We start from the raw sequence: 20,241 nt of genomic DNA, 5'->3' as shown, positions 1-20,241 counted from the left end.
GCGTGCGAAGGGGGCGGAAGCGGATGCTGGCGGCCGCGGGGGCCGGGGGTGGTGCCGGCGGCCGGCGAGAGGGCGGGGCGGCAGCGGGGCTGAAGCCGAACCTTCCTCCTTCGACCTCTCCTCCCCATGCTGTCCCTGTGCGCGGGCGCGGCTCGCAGGTAGGAGCGGAGGGGCAGGTGGCAGCGCGGCCACGGGAGCGGAGGTGCCTCACGGACAGCGGTCTGCAGCGAGCGGGTCCGCCTGACTGGAAGCCGTGACAGCTCCGGAGCACCCGCGGTCCTCGTCCTTCGGGGGAGCCGGGGCTGCGGTGTGACGGTGTGACCGGGCGACCCGGCGTGGCACCGGCGGTGGGGCTTGGCTGCCCCCATGCGGGAGCTGGGAGGAGGGCGGTGGACTGCAGGACGTGCTGCCAGGGGCCGGGCAGGGAACTTCGCAGTCTGTGGGGTTTATTGCCTCGGCTTCTGGCGTGTTTTTTCTCCCTGAAATAACCTCAGTTATGTACGGCCTGGGGTGGGCAGGGCGGGTGAGGAGGGGTCCTGATGATTGCTGTCAGCCGTACCGCGGGAGGAGCGGCCAGGGAGACAATAGAGGAGGCAAGGCTGGGGCTGCAGCCTGGCTCTCCAGCAAGGTGTGTGTGAGGCGAGACGGAGCTACGCGGTTTCAATAGCGTTAGGAAAAGGTGTGTCGCCCTTTCACATTGTACGGAGGGTGAGTGCTAATATACCACTGAAGGGTTTTTAATTAAGGGATTAATTATTTTCTCTGTGTTGCGCACTAGCTTTAAATGGACCCAGAAAACCAACGTGCATCAAGGCTTGTAGGCAGTTCTGGGTGGACCAGGCAAATGAGCATCCCTGGGGACACTGAGGGAGCAGAAGAATGAAGGCAGAGGACGAGACAGAATGGGAAGCATGAAAATAGTAGGAGGGTCACATTGTGAATACGTTGTGGAAATGAGAATGGAGCTGAATTTGAGTGTAAAATGAAAAACATGGTTACCTCTTGTGGACTTTTGAGAAATGACAGTTGGGTGCTTACTGCATAAAATGTACCATTTCACAGCCTTTGTTCAGGTCGAATTAGGATTTAGGGGTACTTGCAGGTAGAAAATATAATCAGAATATTTTCTTTTCACAAAGTTCCTGCTGTTGTAAAGTAATTGACCAATTGACTGGTGTTGAGTAAAGTGCACAACAATTTTACATTACTAATATCCATTTACATTCTTTCTGTATAGTCATTTTCAATGCACTCCCATGTTTTGTGTTGAGTGTCCTTGTTTGTCCTACAGATTTTTTTCAATAAAAAGAAGAAAAGAAAGGAAAAGAAAGATGGATTTTTTTTTTTTTCTCTATGGGAAAAAAGGTCTATTTTTTATTACAATTTACATTTACAACTGAAGAGGCTTCCTTCACACAGTGCAGTGTGGAATGATAACAGCTCTTTGTCAATTGTGATTTTTTTTTCCAGCCATCATCTGAGTGTGCCCAAATAACTGCTTCAAAAAGAGTCATCTTAAATGCTTAACAGTGAGTTTTGACTGTCAAAAGTTAATGAATTGGCCGCAGAAACCTTGAGTATGAAAGATTCTTAGCTTCTGTTTTTCCCAAGGGTATCTTAAAATGAGAAAAAGAAGACAGTTGCTAGCAAGTTTTCTAGTATCATGTCTTACACACTTACATTAAGAGTTTGATTATTTTTGTTAAAATAGGCATCTTTTGGGAGGGAGGCTATTTCAAATTAAATAATTTTCTTATGGGAATCCAAAATATTGTATTACTCATTCAATAAAATGCATGAAAAAAAGGCAGTTTAAGATGGAGATGTATTAAGTAAGCACAGCCTTTTTATTTTTGGAGGATACTCTTATAAAACACTTGGAACATTTTTCCCTCTCCTTGTTCTCCATGGAATGAACAGCCTCCTCTATGTACTGCAATGGCATTTTTTCTCCTGGGATTAAAAGCAACAGCTGACACCTTTTTTAACTACAGCAGGCTCTAGCAGAATAGTTTGTCTATTAGGTATAGCTTGTAGAACAAAATTGTTCTCTGGGCTGGCTGAGACAAAGATGTTGTACTCAGGAGCATTTTGTGGACTGAATTTGACCCATGGAGCACCAATTGGACCACACTAAGCAATTCAATAATGTCTTTTGGTAACTTTCTTTTTCTGTGATCCTCTCTATAAAGGGAGAAATTCCTGGCTTGCAAAGATTTCTTTTGAATGGTTTGGGCAAGTTCAAAAGTCTGTTCTTTCTTCTGCAGGAGCCAGGGTCAGGTACCTCAGAAAGCATGTAAGGTAGGATGAACATTCAGAACTATCTTTTCACAACAGTCTGGGTATCGGGGACCTTCTGACAGAAAAACTGTTGCCTCGTACAATTTTGTACAGAAATTTACCCAGTAATAACTTTTTACATGGAAACTGCCCCCTAAATCAGTGTTTGATGTCTGTTACATTGTGAGTTATGATGTGTCTGATGTGAGTTATGTTAAGAGGCAATGAGGAAAAACTGATCCTTGTTTGTTCTCTCCATATTTTTCATGATTGTATAGATCTCTGAAGTACGTCCTCTTTTTTTCTCTATATCTTTTTGGGGTTTTTTTTCCCCTTTCTTCCCTCCAGTGTGAAGAATCCCAGTCTATTTAGTTGTTCTTTGAATAGCTTGTTACTCAGTGCAACTCATAATGGCTTAATAGAAAAGGAAAGGCTTGGGCAGGTGGGACAAAGAAGGACAACACAGAGTACCTGTGTGCTTCATGTTATTTGAGAGTCATATAATGGTTATAATGCATCTTTGTATTTTGTTCTCTGTTCTACTGCTCTTAAATCCTATCATCTCCTTTTCAGCTGCTTCTTGGATTGTTTTTTTAAACCATGTATCTAAAATTATCAGCTCACAGCTCATCACCATGTATATAAAGTAAGAAGTGTGTGTTACTTCACATTTATTAAGGCTTAAATTCACTTGTTAGTTGTTTTAAACTACTCAGTGTTGTGACATTCTTTCAAATCTTTTTGTACACTGCATTGTCATCAGTAAGTTTTGGCATTTCATTAATCCATCCTTTTTGTAGAGGAGGTATAAATACATAGAAGAATACAGCACACTGCAGGGCTCCACTGGTCACATAGTACCGTTCAGAAAAATGAGCAGCCATTTGTTTGCTTCCTACCTTTTAACCACTTATCCATAAGAGGATCTCCCTTCTCACTGCACAGCAGCATGGTTTCTTTAGAACCTTTTGGTCAACAGTCTTCAGAAATCCAATAGATTGTATTAACTGATCTTTTTCTGTTGTGACTTCTCCAAAGAATTCCAGTAGATTTGTGGGTTAGGATCTCCCTCTGTAGAGGAGACTGTTTTCTAGTACATGTTATATGAACTTTGATCAGGGAAGACAAGGTGACAGTGAGGAGAATGATATTTGTCTCTTAGCAAAATATTATTAGGGATGTGTGTTCATCACCTCTAGGAGAGTGCTTTCTTTAATGGAGACAGTTTCTCTTTCTACCATAGGATGTTAAATGAGTGAAGTCCTTGGCTGTTCTTACCATGCTGGCCTGGAACCATCCTGGGAAGCATTCAGTGTCTTAAGTCACCATTCACTCAAAAGCCACAGCAGAAAGCAGGCTTTATTTGCTTGCATAGTTTGTGGTGTTGAGCAGGCACACTGTTAAGGCTTTGTGTTAGAAGGCACTAGTTTTTGGGTTTTGTTTTTTTGTTTTAAGGAGGCTCTAATTGGAGTTATGGAGCTTTAAATCAGAAAGTACTGAACATGCTATCCTCTTGCTGTAGTGAGATCTGTCTGTGCCAAACACTGTCATGATACAGGGAGCAGTACTTTTCTAGGGAAAATGGCTGAGGAATTCAAGGCATGTATTCACTGTTCCATACATTGTCAACAGCCAAACAGATGGGAGCACTGAGAAGCGAAGTGGAACAAGGACTTGTGCTGCAGGATTACTTATATTGTGGGGCTGTAATTAGATTCCTTTGGCTCAACTGAAATAATACTGCCCCATGAATCACTTTGAGCTATTGAACTGTACTTTGCTTGTTTTTTCTTGGAGTCTGGGGGTTTTTTTAATTTTTCCCCCTGTTCTTGTTTTTGACTTGAGTTACAGAGTGCTCTGCTTACTTTGCTTGATTTTTCCTTGCTTTACTGTAAAATATGCAACTGCTTCTTGTCTGAAACTGTGAGACAAAACTGAAACAATATGGAGATACATGTAAAATTCAAGCAAGAATTAAGGATCTCTAAATAATACAGAGATTTTTAGTCTATTAAATTTCCTTCTTAAAATCCATCCTGAGAACACAGACTAAATGCAATATATCTTATATGATATTAGATCCTGCTAAATACTTACTGTGCTTTGTTACTGAAATGCTTTTCAAATTCTCCATGTATTAAAAAAAAAAAAATTCCCTTCCATACGTGGCTTAAAAATGAGCTTAAACCATACCTGTTTGCTAGTAAATACATATGCTAGGTAGCTCCTGAGTATTACTTTCAGGGAGATGCCAACATATGGCATAATATTAAAGTATTAAACCAAACAACTGTCCTCAGGCAAACTCTCAGTTTTCTTATTCCTGTAAGGGGACGTGTGTAGGGTGCGGTTTTTTTGTTCATTTTTAAGAAAGCCGCTAGGTGGAGTCAAAATGCTGAGACCCTGTGGAAGCTGATGGGAGGGAGGTACATCAGGGATGCGGTCGTCACATGCTCAGTGCTGGCTTCCAACGTGCAGCGCTGCTTCTTCTGCAGCCTGTAGGACTAGGAAGTGTTACGTGGTTTTTGCTTTTTAACCAAGATCTACTGTTTCAAAAGACTGAGACCAAAATGGTCCTACTGTTGTTCTCAGTTTTAATTTGGGAGCTTTCGGCAAAGCTTTGAACAGTAAATTACTTTGAAAAAGTTGTTCATTGTGTTCATTTTGATTTGCAAATCTGCTCTTCCCTTTATCTGTAGGAAGGACCCCTGAAGCGTGCATAAGATGCAGCAAGAACAGCATGACTAAATTACCTGACATTTTTAAAATGCTGTTTCTCTCTTTGCTCCTGAAGCAGTTATCCCAGATCTTTTGTCAGCAAAGAATAGACTTTTGCATCCTATATTAAGTTGATATACTGTGATTTATGTGTGTGTGTGTGTCTACACACACAAAACTGTGAGCCCTATTAGCAAGTACAGTGAACTGGTCTGTATGTGTTTCCCAGAAACACATTTGTTAATACATTTTATAATCTATAAAATTATACTTGTCGTTGCCACTTAGGCAAATGAAAATTGCTTAGGTGAAAATTAATTTGAAAGCTGTAAGCACCATTAAAGGGTCTTGGACAGGGTCACAGCTATCCATATGTGATTACAATTAAATGAGACAGGAGGCTTAAATTTTGACTGGATTATAAAATTATTATCAGTGGCAGGATCATAATGTGGATAAATTTGCAGGGTTTTGTGTTGTTTTCTAGAACTGGTACTATTCTTGGCTGCTTGTGGCTTTCTTAATTTAAAAGTGTTTATGGATCATGCCAACAATAGGTTACTTGGTATGTTCCAGTCACAGAAATGTTTCTAAACATAAATCTGAAATACATTAATATTGAATATGTATAAAATAACTGCACAAGTTAAAAATCAGTCTGTAAATTCAGTTCTTCTCTTTGCTTTTGTAGCAGTTATGTTGGTCACTGTTTTGCTGTGGAGTATGATAAAGGTTCTTCTTCTTTCTAAAATCAAATCAAATTTGTATTTCCCAGAAGCAGTAAGTAATTGAATTGTAGATTTGTTGGTAAAATAAATTACCTGGCATTCTAGCAAAGACAGTCATGACTGCAGTCTGTAACTTAGAAGCTTTTTTTCCTTCTTAAGAATCATCGTTACAAGGAAGCTACTAAGCTTTTATGTTGTTTTTCAACTCACTCATTTTGGTAGGAATTATAATTCTTAATGCTTTGGGAATTGGCAGATTAACACCATAATCTGTAAAAAACAATTGCTTCTGTAATAGTCTTTGTAACTGAAAATCCAAAACCAAAACTTCTGTGCCTTTCCTCCTGAACTTCCCATAGGTGGATGAAGCAGTGTACCAATGCATAATTTATTTAAGTCTGGCCTGTATGTCATTCCACTGATACTCTGAGGTGCCATAGGAGTCACACAAGGAAAAAGGCTTGTTCAGATTGCCAGCAGAGGCCAGTTAGATATTAATTGTAAAGATGCAATGTAAATAAAGGTATTTTAATTTGGAAGGACTTCACAGGAACATAGGAACTGAAAGAGACAGCTGGAGTGATCAAGTCTAGTCCTGTGCTACCTTAGGCAACCATTTAATATGATGTATTTTATAAACTGGTCAATCCCCATGCTGTAAATGGAGGTTTTTTCTCTTCCTGGTGATTATTGGGCAACTGCTTCAGAATTTCACTGCCCTGAATGCTACAAACATCTCTCTAAAATTCTAGCTTGCATGTATTCTTGACCAATTTCTTCTCATTTGTTCTCAGTTAGTATTGCTTTTTGGCATCAATAGCACTTTTTACTTTGAGGCATGTAAATGGTATGCTTAATGGCAGTGATCATATTGAGACTTCTTTTGGTAGACTAGATCCATGTTTCTAGCACATGTTTCTAGCAGTCAAGCAAGCTTAGGTGGCTATTAACACTTTTGATCCTTTGTTTAGGCAGGCACAACTGTTTTGAAGTCACACATCAAACAGATTATGAGACTCATAGGCTGAATTAAACTGGTTTTGATGGAGTGGTGTAACAGGGGAACACATGAGCAGCAAAGGGAGGAACGGAATATCTGAAGGCACTACTGCACATTTCCTATACTTTCTGATGTCCAGGGTTTGGAGGAAAGAGGGAGTGGAGTACAGTCTTAAACCTACTTCTGAGCAGGATTCCCCTCAGCTCCCATGAGGTTGTACCAGAACTGCACTAGACACAGGGCAGTCCAATGGAAAGCTGTCCATGACTTAACAGAGTTGTATTCTTTAATGGATTTATAGATTCAGAGTAGAAGTCAGTGGTTTTAAGGGGATGGGAAATTAATGTTTCAGTGAATGCTAATAATTAACCTTTTGCTTTCATGGAAGTAGCATGAGTAGTAGTAGCTAAGTTCACTTAGCATGAACTTCTGAGATTCAGAGTTTCAGTGGCCCAGTGGAAAATCTGCCAAGGCATTAATGTTAGAATTGAGTTAGTATCAAGGGAGATAGAACAGAAGTAGAAGGAATATTCTTTATTCAGGCTTTTTTTCAGAGTTAAATCATCAGTATAACTGTAGTAACAAGAAGAAAAGACTTCTCGAAGTAAAGCATAGATACAAATGTTGACCTTCATTTTTGTCTTGCATAAAAATAATTTTGGTTCGGCTATTTCCAGAGAATTTTTCTTATGTATAAGTGAGACTTAAAAAAAAAAAACACAACCCAAGCAAACAACAAAAACCCCACCACACACACAAAAAACCCTGCCTTCCAAAAGACATCCTACATGCAGCTCTTTTCAGATAGTGGGCATTTCATTCTTCTGCTTTGTTCTGCTTTTCCTTCAGGCCAAAATTGCCTATCCTATTATGCATGCTGCATGTCAAAACCTCTTTGAGCACTTCTGCACATATCAGAGTGGTTTTGCAATAAAATTAATTGAGGCACAGTGGCTAGCACTAAGGGAAAAGGTATTTGATGTAAAATAGTGTTAAGTAATAGCTCTTGTAGTGTCAAGCTGTCTGTCTATTTTTTTTGTATTTCTTTAGTTATGCTAAAAATTCTAAGTTGTCATTATTACCATAACAGCATAGGAATTTTTTTTTTTTTTTTTTTTTTTTTTTTTTTTTTTAAATTGTGCACCTTAGAAAGAAAGGAGGGTGGTAAGTCACTTCTAGCCAGAGTTCCCTCCTACAATGTTCCTATTATCCCCCTGGGGTACTAAGCATTGCAGCAAGTTTTATTCCTGCAACCTTTTAACTACTATCAAATTATTAACTTCCTCAGCAACTACTTCATATGTACCTGAGCTACTAATGTAGTTGCCAAGTGAACAAATTTTTGACTGTGTTTCTATTAGCCCCACTTCAGTCCATTCCTGAGTCTATCATTCTCCTTTCTACAAACAAGCTAAGAACTGTTCTGTTGGGGTGGGAGGGCAGAAGCATGTACTTCTGAAACCAGTATCTTCTTAATTTATATTTATTTTCATTGTTCAAAATAACTTTTTTTTTAATATTGTGCAAAAAGGTTAGTAAGAAGGCAGCGTTGTTTGTGCAGCACACTAGGATTAGTTACATATGTAACCTTTTCTGAGAAAGCTAAAATGTAGCTGACTTACAAAAGTTTTCCTCCCATGGTTGATTATGTGGCAGACATCCCATATAAATGTAAAATTATTTGTTGCAATGAACAAATGAGCAAATCAATATTTTTTGTCTTATTTTGTGCATCTTTCATGGTTTTGGTCTTCATAATATACAAATCACTTAGTGGGCTTCATTACTTATTTCAAAAATGCAATTACTGTCTGTTTCTGTAGTTTCCGTAACACTAATTCTTTTTTTCTTAGAAGACTGAATAGTAATCTGATGTGTCTGGGTTTGTCAATACCAGAGGTTTTATCCTCTTAGTATCCCACTTAGTTATTCTCTGCATGGAAAAGGTAGGAGACAGACCTCTGGTTTATTTAAGATTAGACTTAAGTGATAGGGGCAGTGGCTGTGTATGGTCCTGCTGGATATGCTGTGGCTCTAAGAGGAGTCTGTTCTTGTTTCTAAAAATGTTTGATTATTAAAAGTCTGTTGCCTTTTTTTAATGCTTACCAAAACCTATTTCTTGAACTATAATCTTACTATACAAAGATTATTTTTATGCTTTCAGGTCCATTGGGCCACGGCTTGTGTTCAGAATGACATTAGGAGCAGAAATCACCAACCAGCTCAAGGCTTCTTCCTATATAGCATCAGGCCGAAACCTTTTGAGATGGGACCTGTCACCAGAGCAGATCAGAACAAGAACAGAAGAACTAATCAGGAAGACAAAGCATGTGTATGACAGTGTCGGGACACTTGATATTGGGGAAGTAACACATGAAAATACTATACAGACCTTGGCAGATATAGAAGTGGAATATGCAGGTTAGTGTACATTTTCTGTGATTCATTCCACAGCACATGCCACCTGCACATAAAGAGGAATTGAGAAAACATAGCTGTTGTTTACAATTCTGCATCATGCTGTTGTTGTGTAGAATTCTCAAGGGTCCTCTCATCACAGTATCCTCTCACCAGTAACATGTTCAACAACAAAGTTCTGCTGCTTTGTCCTAGAGACAAAAATAAGGACAGCAAACCCGTGCCCGTTTTTCTCTAGTGCATCGAAAGAACCTGGGTTTTTTGCATATGAAGCTCCACACAGGTACCTTTTCTTTCCAGCTGTGTACAACCACTAGGGGACAGCATGCAATGGTGTAGACCAGGTCTGTGGTCCACTAAGTACGCAGTGGTAAGCAGTGATTTTCAGACACTGCAGAATCCGAGACCAGCAAGTCAAATGGAACAATTGTTAATGTTTAATAAGCTCCCAGTGGAGAAAATATGGTGTCTGAGAATGGGAGAATTTTTGAATACTTTTTTGAAAGACTGCTTTACTTGCTCACTTTTATATTATGACCTGAAAGGCCTTCAAGAATCCAGGGAGAGGTGTTGGTCATGCAGTCACATACAGATGTATCTGAATGAATTATTAAGACATGCTGATACATGGATGGGGTTTAATGGTCAAACATAAGTCATTCAATTAATTTGTTAATAATTGTCAGTTAGAGGAAATGGGAAAAATAAAAATGTGTCTTGGGTGGCTTTGTTTTGCAAAACCTATCAGGTAGTGGCTGCATGACACTTGAAGTATTCAGTGTAATAAAATACCAAGTTCTCTTAAATCCTTGAAAAAATCTGCTGTAATAACAGTAGGGCTGACAACAGCCATCTTGACTCACAGCAAAATTTTGCTTATCAGAAGAGAACAGCTTGCAGCTCTCATGATTGCAGTGTAATATTATTTAGAATTACCACATTACCTAGAATTCCAATTTAGGTACATCCAGTGAATTGACTAGAATTGATGCTAGCTGGAGGACTGACTAATCTTCTTCCTGCCAGATTCAGTTTTATTGTACCAGTGTATTTTGTATACTTATTGTAAGTCTTTTCACTAAGGTATAAAACTACCGTAAATTATAAGGAAAATTATGTTTGATTTAGAAAATAGTGGCAATCAGCTTCTTAGCATAGCCACTATCTTCTAAGATGTACTTTTTCCTTCCACATGCTATTGCAGTAGTGGGTCATATTTAAGCTTTTGATGCTTATCTTGGAAGGTGCATGTGTGCTTGCCAGGACTTCCCTGAGAAACAGCCCATTGCGTATGATAAGGATACATTAACACAACAAGGCTTCCATTAGAATCTGGGATTTGTAAGGCCTGTGTGTCCCTTTCACATGTACATGAAAGACCTACTCCAGTAACTGGAGCTTATTATCTGAAGAGACATAGATGACCACAGGCCTTACATTTCACTTGGAGCTGCAAAAACTCACTTCGTAATTTTGACATCTCTTGGTATGGGGACAGAAAGAGGGAGTTGGAAGGGGGGAGGTTTTCCATGGAATTTGTGAAGAACCATATGCCCATGCTTGCATTCCAAAGGTTTCTGAAGGGCTAAGAGTATCTCAGGGTTTGATAAAACAAGTTCACATTGCATAAAACTACAAAGCTTTAAATCATCCTAAAATGTGGTTTCTTTAAAGATTTCTTTTGGGGAGGTGGAGGGGAGAAAATTGCTTTTGAAGTGTTCATTCATCTGGTTATAATGATTAATTTTTATTTTAGCACTTCTGTTCAGTGGCATTGTAGGATGAAATTTTCGTCCAGTAAACAAGGATTTACTCTTTTACACTCATAGAATACACTCATTTTACACTCATAGAATACACTCATTCTAGAAATGAATGTATTCTATCAAAGCAATATTGCCTAGCATCTGATCTCTAAAAGTACAGAATGGACAGACTGCATCTTCTGTGTTTCCCTTATTGTGTTTCCTTAAATGCAGAAGAAATGAGGATTTGTCACTACACTGTTCTTGTAGCAATGTTAAAATAACTTCAGGACAGATGGGCCCATTTGAAAGATTCAGAGCTTTTAACTTGAAATGCTAACATGAAAGCAGCTGTCTACACTTACAGATGGTTTATCTTTCAAAAATCACGTGTCACGTTTATATACCTTCAAGCTGATTTTTTAGAAGAAAGATGATAACTGGGTTTGGATAATAGATAATTTCTGTAAAAATGTTTATCTGTTATAATGGTGTGCATGTTTGTCCTTTCACCTATCAATTTTTACACTATCTGTAATGACTTCATTTGCTTCAAGCCTTATCTGAAATGACAGGTTGATTTGAGTACTTATTTCTTATGCCTTCTATAAATATCAGAAGGGGAGAAGTTCCTTAGCCTTAAAATGTTTCCAGTCTTCTGTGTGAGTGTTCATTTCCTTTTATTTAAACAGTGGAAAGAAGCATGTTGGATTTTCCCCAGCACGTTTCACCTGACAAAGAAGTGCGCTTAGCAAGTACAGAAGCTGACAAAAAGCTTTCAAATTTTGATGTGGAGATGAGCATGAGAGAAGATGTATTTCAGAAGATTGTTTATTTGCAGGTAAATCACAATGATTCTACACAACTTTTGAATTGTAGATAAAATGTAGGTTCCACAAATCTTAAGCCAGTGTAACCTGGTGCTCCTGCTCTTTGCCTCTTATGTCTAGGTGTGTGCATCCTCTTTGCATTGCAGTAGCTTTTACTTTTGTTTTATCTTCCAATGAATGGGTAGAAGGAAGCTAAACTAGCATTAGGACACTCATCAGGAGAAAAAAAAGTATATTGTTTTCTGCTGGCTGATCCCCCTGAACTGGCTTGCCCAAGGCATCACCAAGGGCTTAGGAAGAAAAGAGGTGATAAATCAATGTATGTAGGCTGTCTTATCCTGCTTCTGAAATTGTGTCCAAAAGCATGCTTTACAGAAGTTATGAATTTTAAATTCTAAAGTTGAGTTGCAAGTTATGAAAATTAATGAGAACACATACCACATGACCACCAGAATAACATCTCTTGATCTGCTAATTATAGACAGCTACACTATATGCTCTTCAGTATACGTTGCTTAAGCCTAGCCTCAAAATAAACTAAGTCAAAAGATACATTAGAACCAGATTCTGTCCCATTTGTGTTTCTCTTTAGCTTTCCTTCTAACGGAGCACCTACCACTATCTTTTACTCTTCAGTTATACTGTTTATTTGGTAGCTCAAACAGGATGAACATTTGTTTTAATCCAAGTACGTCTAGTGACATTTAGTAATTATTTTCCAAAAGTGTAATTTAAAGATAAGGCAAGGATGTTATCTGATGTGCAATTCTGCTCTTCAGATGCGAATATTCCCTTTCAACCCCACCAATTTTTATCCTTCTTGTGATGCAGATAATATATTGGACCTCTGTTTCTTGGAGCTGATAGTGTTTTTTGCAGTGTGGAACCACTGTGAACTATTGTTCTGTGAACCAGAACAATATTTGCAGCACCTTATTACAGTGCATTCCAGTGCCATTGTTTTCTATTCCTCTTTTCTAGGCACTTTTTCAAGTGCTATTCTTTAGCTGTGTATTGTTGTTTGTTATTTGTGCAGGTATTTAAAAATGCCATTTTGAGGACCTTCTGTTGTGCATTGGTAGATTGTGCTTTCTGTTGATTCCTCCTGTGCCTTACGTTGACTTTTTCCCCCCACTCTGTTGCCATTAATTAAACAGTTTGATGTATATTTATTATTTGCTGTGATTTTCTCCATCTCCAATGCAGTACACCTGGATACATTTAGGGTTAGCCTGCCATATCTGTGTGTCTATCTATTTTTAGTTTACAGGAATTTCTGATAGTATCTAGGGAAGACCTTAATGCTGTTATTTGCTAGTGTGAGTTTATTATAACTTAAAAATCTTTTTCATTTGGTGCTTTCCTACATCATCTTCCCTTGTAGCAATATTGGCTTTATAAACAGTTACAAATGTAGTTTACATTTTTTTGGTTTGGTTTTTTTTTCCCCCAGAATTTTTTTTCTTAACTTCAGCATGCAATCATGTTTTGGTATTAGTTCTTTCAGAGATGCAATGTCTGAGCATATCCCAGCTATGAAAGTAGCTGCTGGTTTTGCTGTATTGCTAATTCTAAGTCACAAAGTTTTTGTTAGTGTTTGCTAAATTTCTAATGCCTTTTTCTGTTACAAACTCTTCATGGAAAAGTCAGGTTACAGGAACACAGAAAAAAAAGGACTTCTGTAAACAGAAATGTTTCTCTGAAATAAATTTATCATTTTACATGAGCCAGAACAGCATTATGAGAAAATTAGGTTTTTCATGGCCTGAGGATTAATTGTCAGGTATATGAATTCAGCTTCATGATATGGCACAGGGAGTAGATTAAAATATGGTGAGGAGAATGAGGGTTCTCAGACTTTCATGTTATTTATACTACAGTCAGTCCACTAAAAGATGAATAAATATGCTTGATCACAGTGACATCCTGAATATTTTTTTTCTCCCTTTAAAGATGACTGGGTTTCTCTAAGTTAAAAACTCTTTAGTATTCTTTCCAAATTCTGGTTTATTAAAAATATTTATTTATTTATCTGGTGGTGGTGGAAGATGAATGAGGCTTTTGTATTTAATTAAATACAAATAATTAAGAAAAAAACCAAAATCCACAACACAGAAACTGAAAATAATCTCGTTTCTTTCCCCACACAGCAGGGCAAAAATTCCTGCATAAATTTATGTTGTTGAATATGCTCCAGAACATATTATTTAGAAAACTTCTACTTGGGGGTCTGAAATTTGGAATAAAGGTGAATTTGGTAATCATACTATCATTTTAAACTTTATTATCCCTAACATCTGCCCATGTTGGCAGGCAGAGGCATGCTTAAGAATGTTGCCTATCTTCTCCACCCACATACCCTCAGGAAACTCAGCCTGTTGTAAACAGCTGCTGCAGTTTTTGTGCATGATATTCTAAGTAGGTTTTGTTTCTTACTCTGCCTCAAGATTTCTTCACTTAATAAGGTAGCAGGGTTTTCCAAAACAAGTGCAAAATGGCATATAAAATTATCAACCATGACTATTCTAAAACTTCTGGGAAGTTCCAAAATTTCATGTGTGTATTATATTCAAAATTAGCATTTCTGTTCTGGAAACTGTTAAATCCAAGAAACACAGGGTGACTTAGACCATCTTGACCAGACCATTTGTTTAGGGAGAACCACAGAGCACCCTTGGTTCTCATGCCTGTGAGGGCTTATACACTTCCTTATCTTAAAAGACCCAATGGGTCTTTTTGAATGTGCATCATCCTTAATTCAAGCATGTCTGTGATGCAGATTCTTTTGAAATGTATGGGGAGATATATAGTCAGCAAGAGATGGATGAAGAACACTAACTTAGTTTTTTCCTCCTTTTTCCCCAAAGAATCCTTCTCTTTCTTTGCTTTAGAAGGAGACAATATGCATTGGTTTTCAAGGCCTAAAATTAGTGTTTGTGAAGTCCCTTCTTATGTCTAAAATGTCTGCTTGTTTTGGGCCCCGAAGATTTTCAGGAGCATGATGATTCCATATGCCCCATGGAGGGACTGAGAGATCCCTCACAAAGCCTAGGTAACTCAGTTAGATGTTTCACAATCCTCTTTCCTTAGCTGTTATAGTAATAAAAGCAATGTCTTTTTGGAGAGATTAGAGTACTGCATTTTTTCCTCAACCTTTCTATTTTTGAGCCTTGCAGCACAGTTAGTGCAATATAAATGTTAATGTTGAGACAGTATCTCAACCTCACCCATTTCTCACCTCTGTCATTTTGAAGCCTTACTCTTTCTATCACACCACTCTTCAGTCAGAAGAAAGAACTCTGAAATTGTGGGTTGTCCTTTGGAAAAGCAATATGTGAAAATTTTGATTGTTACAAATACTTCTGTACTCAATACCTCAGCGTTGATACTCCTAGGTATAATGCATAGTAGCATAAAGAAAAACCTGCAGAATTTTAGAGAGTTTTCTTTGCCAGATGCAGATATCCTTTCTAACAAGGGCTTTAAGTTAAGTTTAATGTTCAGTTTTACATGAGTGGAGATAAAATTAGAATGTATACTGCATTGTTTTCATGTTTCTTGCAACACTTTGTAAATTCAATTATTTTATACTGTCATTTCAGCAAACCTGTGATCTGGAAAATGTAAAGCCTGAAACAAAGCGCTACCTAGAGAAATCAGTTCAAGTGGGGAAAAGAAATGGACTCCATCTTCCCAAAGAAGTGCAGAATGTAAATATGAACTATTAGTTTATAAAACAAAGATAACTTGAAGGGATGAAATTATGGCTGTATAGCTCTGCTAAGCATATACTTGAAAATTATGATTTTGGACCTGCCCAATCACTGCTCTAATCTAAACTGATGAATCATGTTAAGGTTTTCAAATTCATCTGTTAGACACTCACAGTGCATCACTTCTGTTAACCTTCCAGAGTAAAACAAGCCTATTTGGAAACATTTTTATTATGAATATTCTTTACAGAGAATGCCTTAATGAGAACATTTTTGAGAGTTTTCTTTCCTAGAAATCTATTTGTGAGCGGAAGCTTTAGAAGTATTTACAACTGTTAACAAGGACACAGCTACTTTCATTTCAGTATTAACCAATGGTATAAAATATGTAAAAAATTTTAGCATATTGACTAAAAACACTTGAGATAGAATTCTGGCTCCATTAAGGGAAAATTTACTCAAGCATGAAAAAGCACCTCTCACTTCTGAAAATAATTAAGTAAAATCGTCAGCATCTCAGATGCTGACATACTTTTTTCTATATTCTGAGTGATGTTCTGAAACAATCTGGATTTATGACTCTTGAATAGATTTTACCCTTTATAGAAAATAGTAATTTTTCATACACATCCATCAGTTAGTGAGAACAGTTTCATGCATTGCTTAAGGGTAACTGATGCCTCTAAAGAAATTTTGAAATATTTAAAAGGAGACAATAGTTGAATTACATTTATGTAAAAACTTGACAAATGATAACCTTTGACAAGCTTTGGTCTACATTTTTCTACTGGTAACTACTGTATTTTTGTGAACTTGGCATTAAGGGGTAAAGGCATCCTATGATTTGTAGTAGAAAATGTTTCATATTGGTGAATATCAGGACAAAAGGTTTTGGAATGTGTTGTGTAGATTTTCTGTTTCTTCTGTCATACCTGTGTGTTTTCAAGAGTGTTTTTCAGTAATTAGTATGCATTTTTACTTCCTCGATCTCATTGATTTCACTGGGTATTTTTACATTTAAAATTGTAATTTAGGATTTTAAAATAAAATATTTGAACGTAAGCACATAATGCTGTTCAGAGAATGTGTTTATGTGTTCAGTCCCTTCCGAACTAAGAATACATTTCAAATATTGTCAGTGATAGCCCTGTGCTGAGGGTTTATTGCCAACAATATTCCTGAGGACCAATAGAAAGAAGGAGGCTGAGGGAGAGTGAAGTATGATGCTATCTGCAGTGTGCTAATTGCTCAGTGCTGGTATTCACTGCCAGCTAGTAGAAGATGGGAAAAGTGAGATACTATTCTTGCTAAGTAATTGCCAAGTTTGATCTTTGATTTTTTTTGCTAAGTTCACTTTATACTTGATACAGGAAATAAAGACAATGAAGAAAAAAATGAGTGAGCTATGTATAGACTTCAGCAAAAACCTGAATGAGGAAAACACATTTCTGGTATTTTCTAAGGAAGAACTTGGTGAGTAGTCGTCTTGCTCTTTCCATTTATTCAGCCTTCCAATATCATTGGAATAATTAGTTTTGGCTCAGTGAATGATGATCTATTGAAATTTTAAGTATTTTCCAAATTTTGCTGTTTCTTTTTCATTCTTTCCCTTTGAATTGCCCTTTGCAGGTATTAGTGATCTCTCTCTCATGATTAGTGCTTTCTGAAGTGTTTGTTTTGCATTAAGTTCCTTGCATCTGGCCTACTTTTTTTTTTTTTCCCATAACTTTTCTTTTCTCTGCTTTTATTCTCAGTTCACCATCAGGCAATCCCCTGTGTATTGTATTCATTGCAGTTATTGGGAAAACTTCTATGTCCTGCAGCATGTTTTATCTACCTCAGTAATTTAAACTGATCTAGAGATGTCATATGGCAGAGAAGTTGGGGATTCGTTATCTGAAGGGCATGGCCTAAAAAGTTCTTTATTAGCATCTTATTTTTTTATGTCATATTCAGTTTTTATCTAGTAGCCTTGCCCATATTTCTCTCCTGCTTACAAAAGTTTCCAATTTTTTATTTTGCTTGGCTGTGATTTGCAGAAGCTTTGGCAAACATTTGTAAAAAGAGGGGTTTTATTTCCATGGAGACTTGTGATGTCAAATTAGATTGCAGCAAAACAAAATCAGCAGTCTCACAAAAAGAGAGGGGAAGAGGTAATTATGATAAACATTCTTTATTAAATTGTTATATAGAAGGCCTTCCTGATGACTTTATTAAGAGTTTAGAGAAGACTGAGGAAGACAAATATAAAATTACTCTAAAGTATCCCCACTATTTTCCTGTCATGAAGAAATGCTGCATTTCGGAAACTAGGAGAAAAATGGAGTCTGCCTTTAACTCAAGATGCAAAGAGGTATGTCTTATATCCACTGTTTTACAGGGTAATGACAGAATAAAAATGGCACTAGAAATACAAATATTAGATTTAAGTTCTACAAAGCATGTCAGTGTGATTGTTAACAGTTCCTTATTCCAGTTTATTCTAAAGACCTTAGAAGTTGATGATCTTGCTCTGCATGTGTATGTATCTTAAAGTATAAACAGTGGTGTACAAACAGAAGTAGGATTTTGATATTTTGCCAAGTTTCCTCGCAGTGTTCTGCAGCTCCTTACTGGCACTTCCTTTCAGAGAAGAATATCTGATTGTAATACTACATCTGTAGTACTTAGGGGTTCTTCAGAATCATAGAATCACAGAATGGTTTGGATTGAAAGGGACTTTAAAGATTACCTAGGTGCAACCTCATTGCCATCTACAAGGACACCTCCCATAGACCAGATTGCTCAATGAGAACGAGAGGGGTTATTTCAGCACAGGTTTTACTTACGAAATACAGGTGATCAGATGTGAAATTAACACATTGCACACAATTGAGAATTTTAGTTAGATGTTAAACCCCTAATTCGTATAAAAGATTCATGTAATTAGCTGAAAATTACCTGTAAACTTGCCTTATAAAGACAAGAAATAATTTAACAAATAATACATTTATGTTAGATGCTGATAAGACCAGGCACGTAGATAGGTACAAAAATAATGAAAAGGATAGAAAGGATAGAAAAAGTATCATTCAGAGAATTGTACAGAGCGTTCATTACAGAACAATGGCTGAATTGAGCTTTTGTACTTGAAAAGGTGGGAAATGTGAAGAGTACAAGATAAGATAAAGTGGCAAGAAGAACTGAACACTCTGCAAGTCAGCACACTTAAGGGATTTACTGTTAAAACCGTGGATTAATCTTCGAAACTAGTGCTTAGAAAAAAGGTTTTTCCCTGAGAAATACCACTTTTCCAGAACTGCAGATTAACACAGTTACATTTTCAGCTTCTCAAGGATCCTCCACCACATTTAGGTCAGAGCTCAGCATTTTTGTGTTTCAGATCTCCTTCTCTGACTACTGTTGTCAGATTTGCAAACAAGCTTTTATTGTTGGCACAATAGCTTTGCTGTTTGTCTTTACCACTAACAAGCAGTGAAAGCTACTGTCAGCCATTTCCCTTGTTATCTTTCACATGTAAATGATTGATAAAGGAACTACAAATCTTTGTTGCAGTTTTATTATCCTGAAGGGAAAAGGTGTACCTTTTGGTTAATTAAAACAGATAAACTCAGGTTAACTAGAAAACTAGCTAACTGCAATCAAGTGCAGTGACCAAAAAAAAAAAAAAAAAATACAAGAATCTAGCTCAACTTACTTTAATACACAAAATAATTTATTTAATTTGAAATATTTGCTGTTTCTTATGACTACTGGTGTTATTCAGATAACTGTTTTGATAGCATGCATTGTGCTTTACATATATGCCTCCTTTCTTTTTTAGGAGAACACAAAAATTCTTCAGCAGTTGCTTCCTCTAAGGGCAAAAGTAGCAGAGCTTCTTGGTTATAGTACACATGCCAACTTTGTTCTGGAGGTAAACACTGCAAAGAGCACAGATAACGTATCAGCCTTCTTAGGTTTGTTCTTATTTATAAACAATACTTTGGTGTGGCACTATGACTCCCAAGACAAGATAAATTTCAATACGTAATTGCATCACATGTATCCTTTGCATTTAGATAGAAAAAGAACTTTTTGTTGCCTCTATTCTGGCATACATTGTTTTCCAGACTATAGCTAGACAAACACAACTGTTCCAAAGCAGGGAGATAAAAGACAAAAATTTGAAAATAACTGCTTTATGACAGACAATACAGACAAGAAGTTACGTCTCGGTGTCCCAAAATGCAGTCATTCTAATTCAGAACCGTAATAACATGTGCAGCCTAAGCAATATTATCAACTCAAGAGGCTGTGTCACAGTTTCAGCTTTCCACTCCTGTAGATTATCTTCTATTTTTTGTACAACTTCAGTCCTTGTGCCTTTCTCTGCTCAGACTGAACTAGGTATAATCAAAGATTACAGCATGTGATGCTGCAAATTCTGTGATCTGAATTAAAAGATCAAATCTGGAATGATAGATTAAATCTGGAATTCAGAAGCCTTCTAATGGAGGCCTAATCTGAAAACAGAGGCATCTTAAAACTTTAAACTGAGCAGTTTACAAATTTTATAGTCATCCTGTTGACCTCAATGAGTCCACTCTTGTACAAAGAGTTAACTTCTACTTTCTGGAATTATGTAGTTGCACAGAATAGTACATGTTCCTGTATTAAAGTGTCCTAACACCACTTCAGACTGTACTTTGACATACTGTAGAAATTCCCCAAAGCAATTTAGTACAGCAATAAGGTCTACTGGATGGTGATGGGGATTTTTGTATTTATGCATCAATAAAGAGGTTCAAATATGCCTCTTCCTTCACT

The 20,241-nt window shown here is 37.3% G+C and overlaps 1 protein-coding gene across 2 annotated transcripts in view; it reads left to right on the top strand.

The window, feature by feature from the left end:
• NLN (neurolysin) overlaps positions 1-20,241 on the top strand; it is a 33,458-nt gene continuing 13,217 nt past the window's right edge. For both annotated transcript variants that reach the window (XM_071731712.1, XM_071731713.1), the window contains exons 1-7: positions 1-158; positions 8,891-9,147; positions 11,582-11,730; positions 15,322-15,429; positions 16,803-16,905; positions 17,625-17,785; positions 19,256-19,391. In XM_071731712.1, coding sequence (XP_071587813.1) covers positions 127-158; positions 8,891-9,147; positions 11,582-11,730; positions 15,322-15,429; positions 16,803-16,905; positions 17,625-17,785; positions 19,256-19,391 — 946 coding nt within the window. In that variant the 5' untranslated portion in view covers positions 1-126. The remainder of the gene's footprint in view (positions 159-8,890; positions 9,148-11,581; positions 11,731-15,321; positions 15,430-16,802; positions 16,906-17,624; positions 17,786-19,255; positions 19,392-20,241) is intronic.

The sequence above is a fragment of the Heliangelus exortis genome, chromosome Z (assembly GCF_036169615.1).
Source record: "Heliangelus exortis chromosome Z, bHelExo1.hap1, whole genome shotgun sequence".
In the NCBI taxonomy this organism is placed as follows: Eukaryota; Metazoa; Chordata; class Aves; order Apodiformes; family Trochilidae; genus Heliangelus; species Heliangelus exortis.
This window is presented reverse-complemented; position numbering and strand designations above follow the sequence as displayed.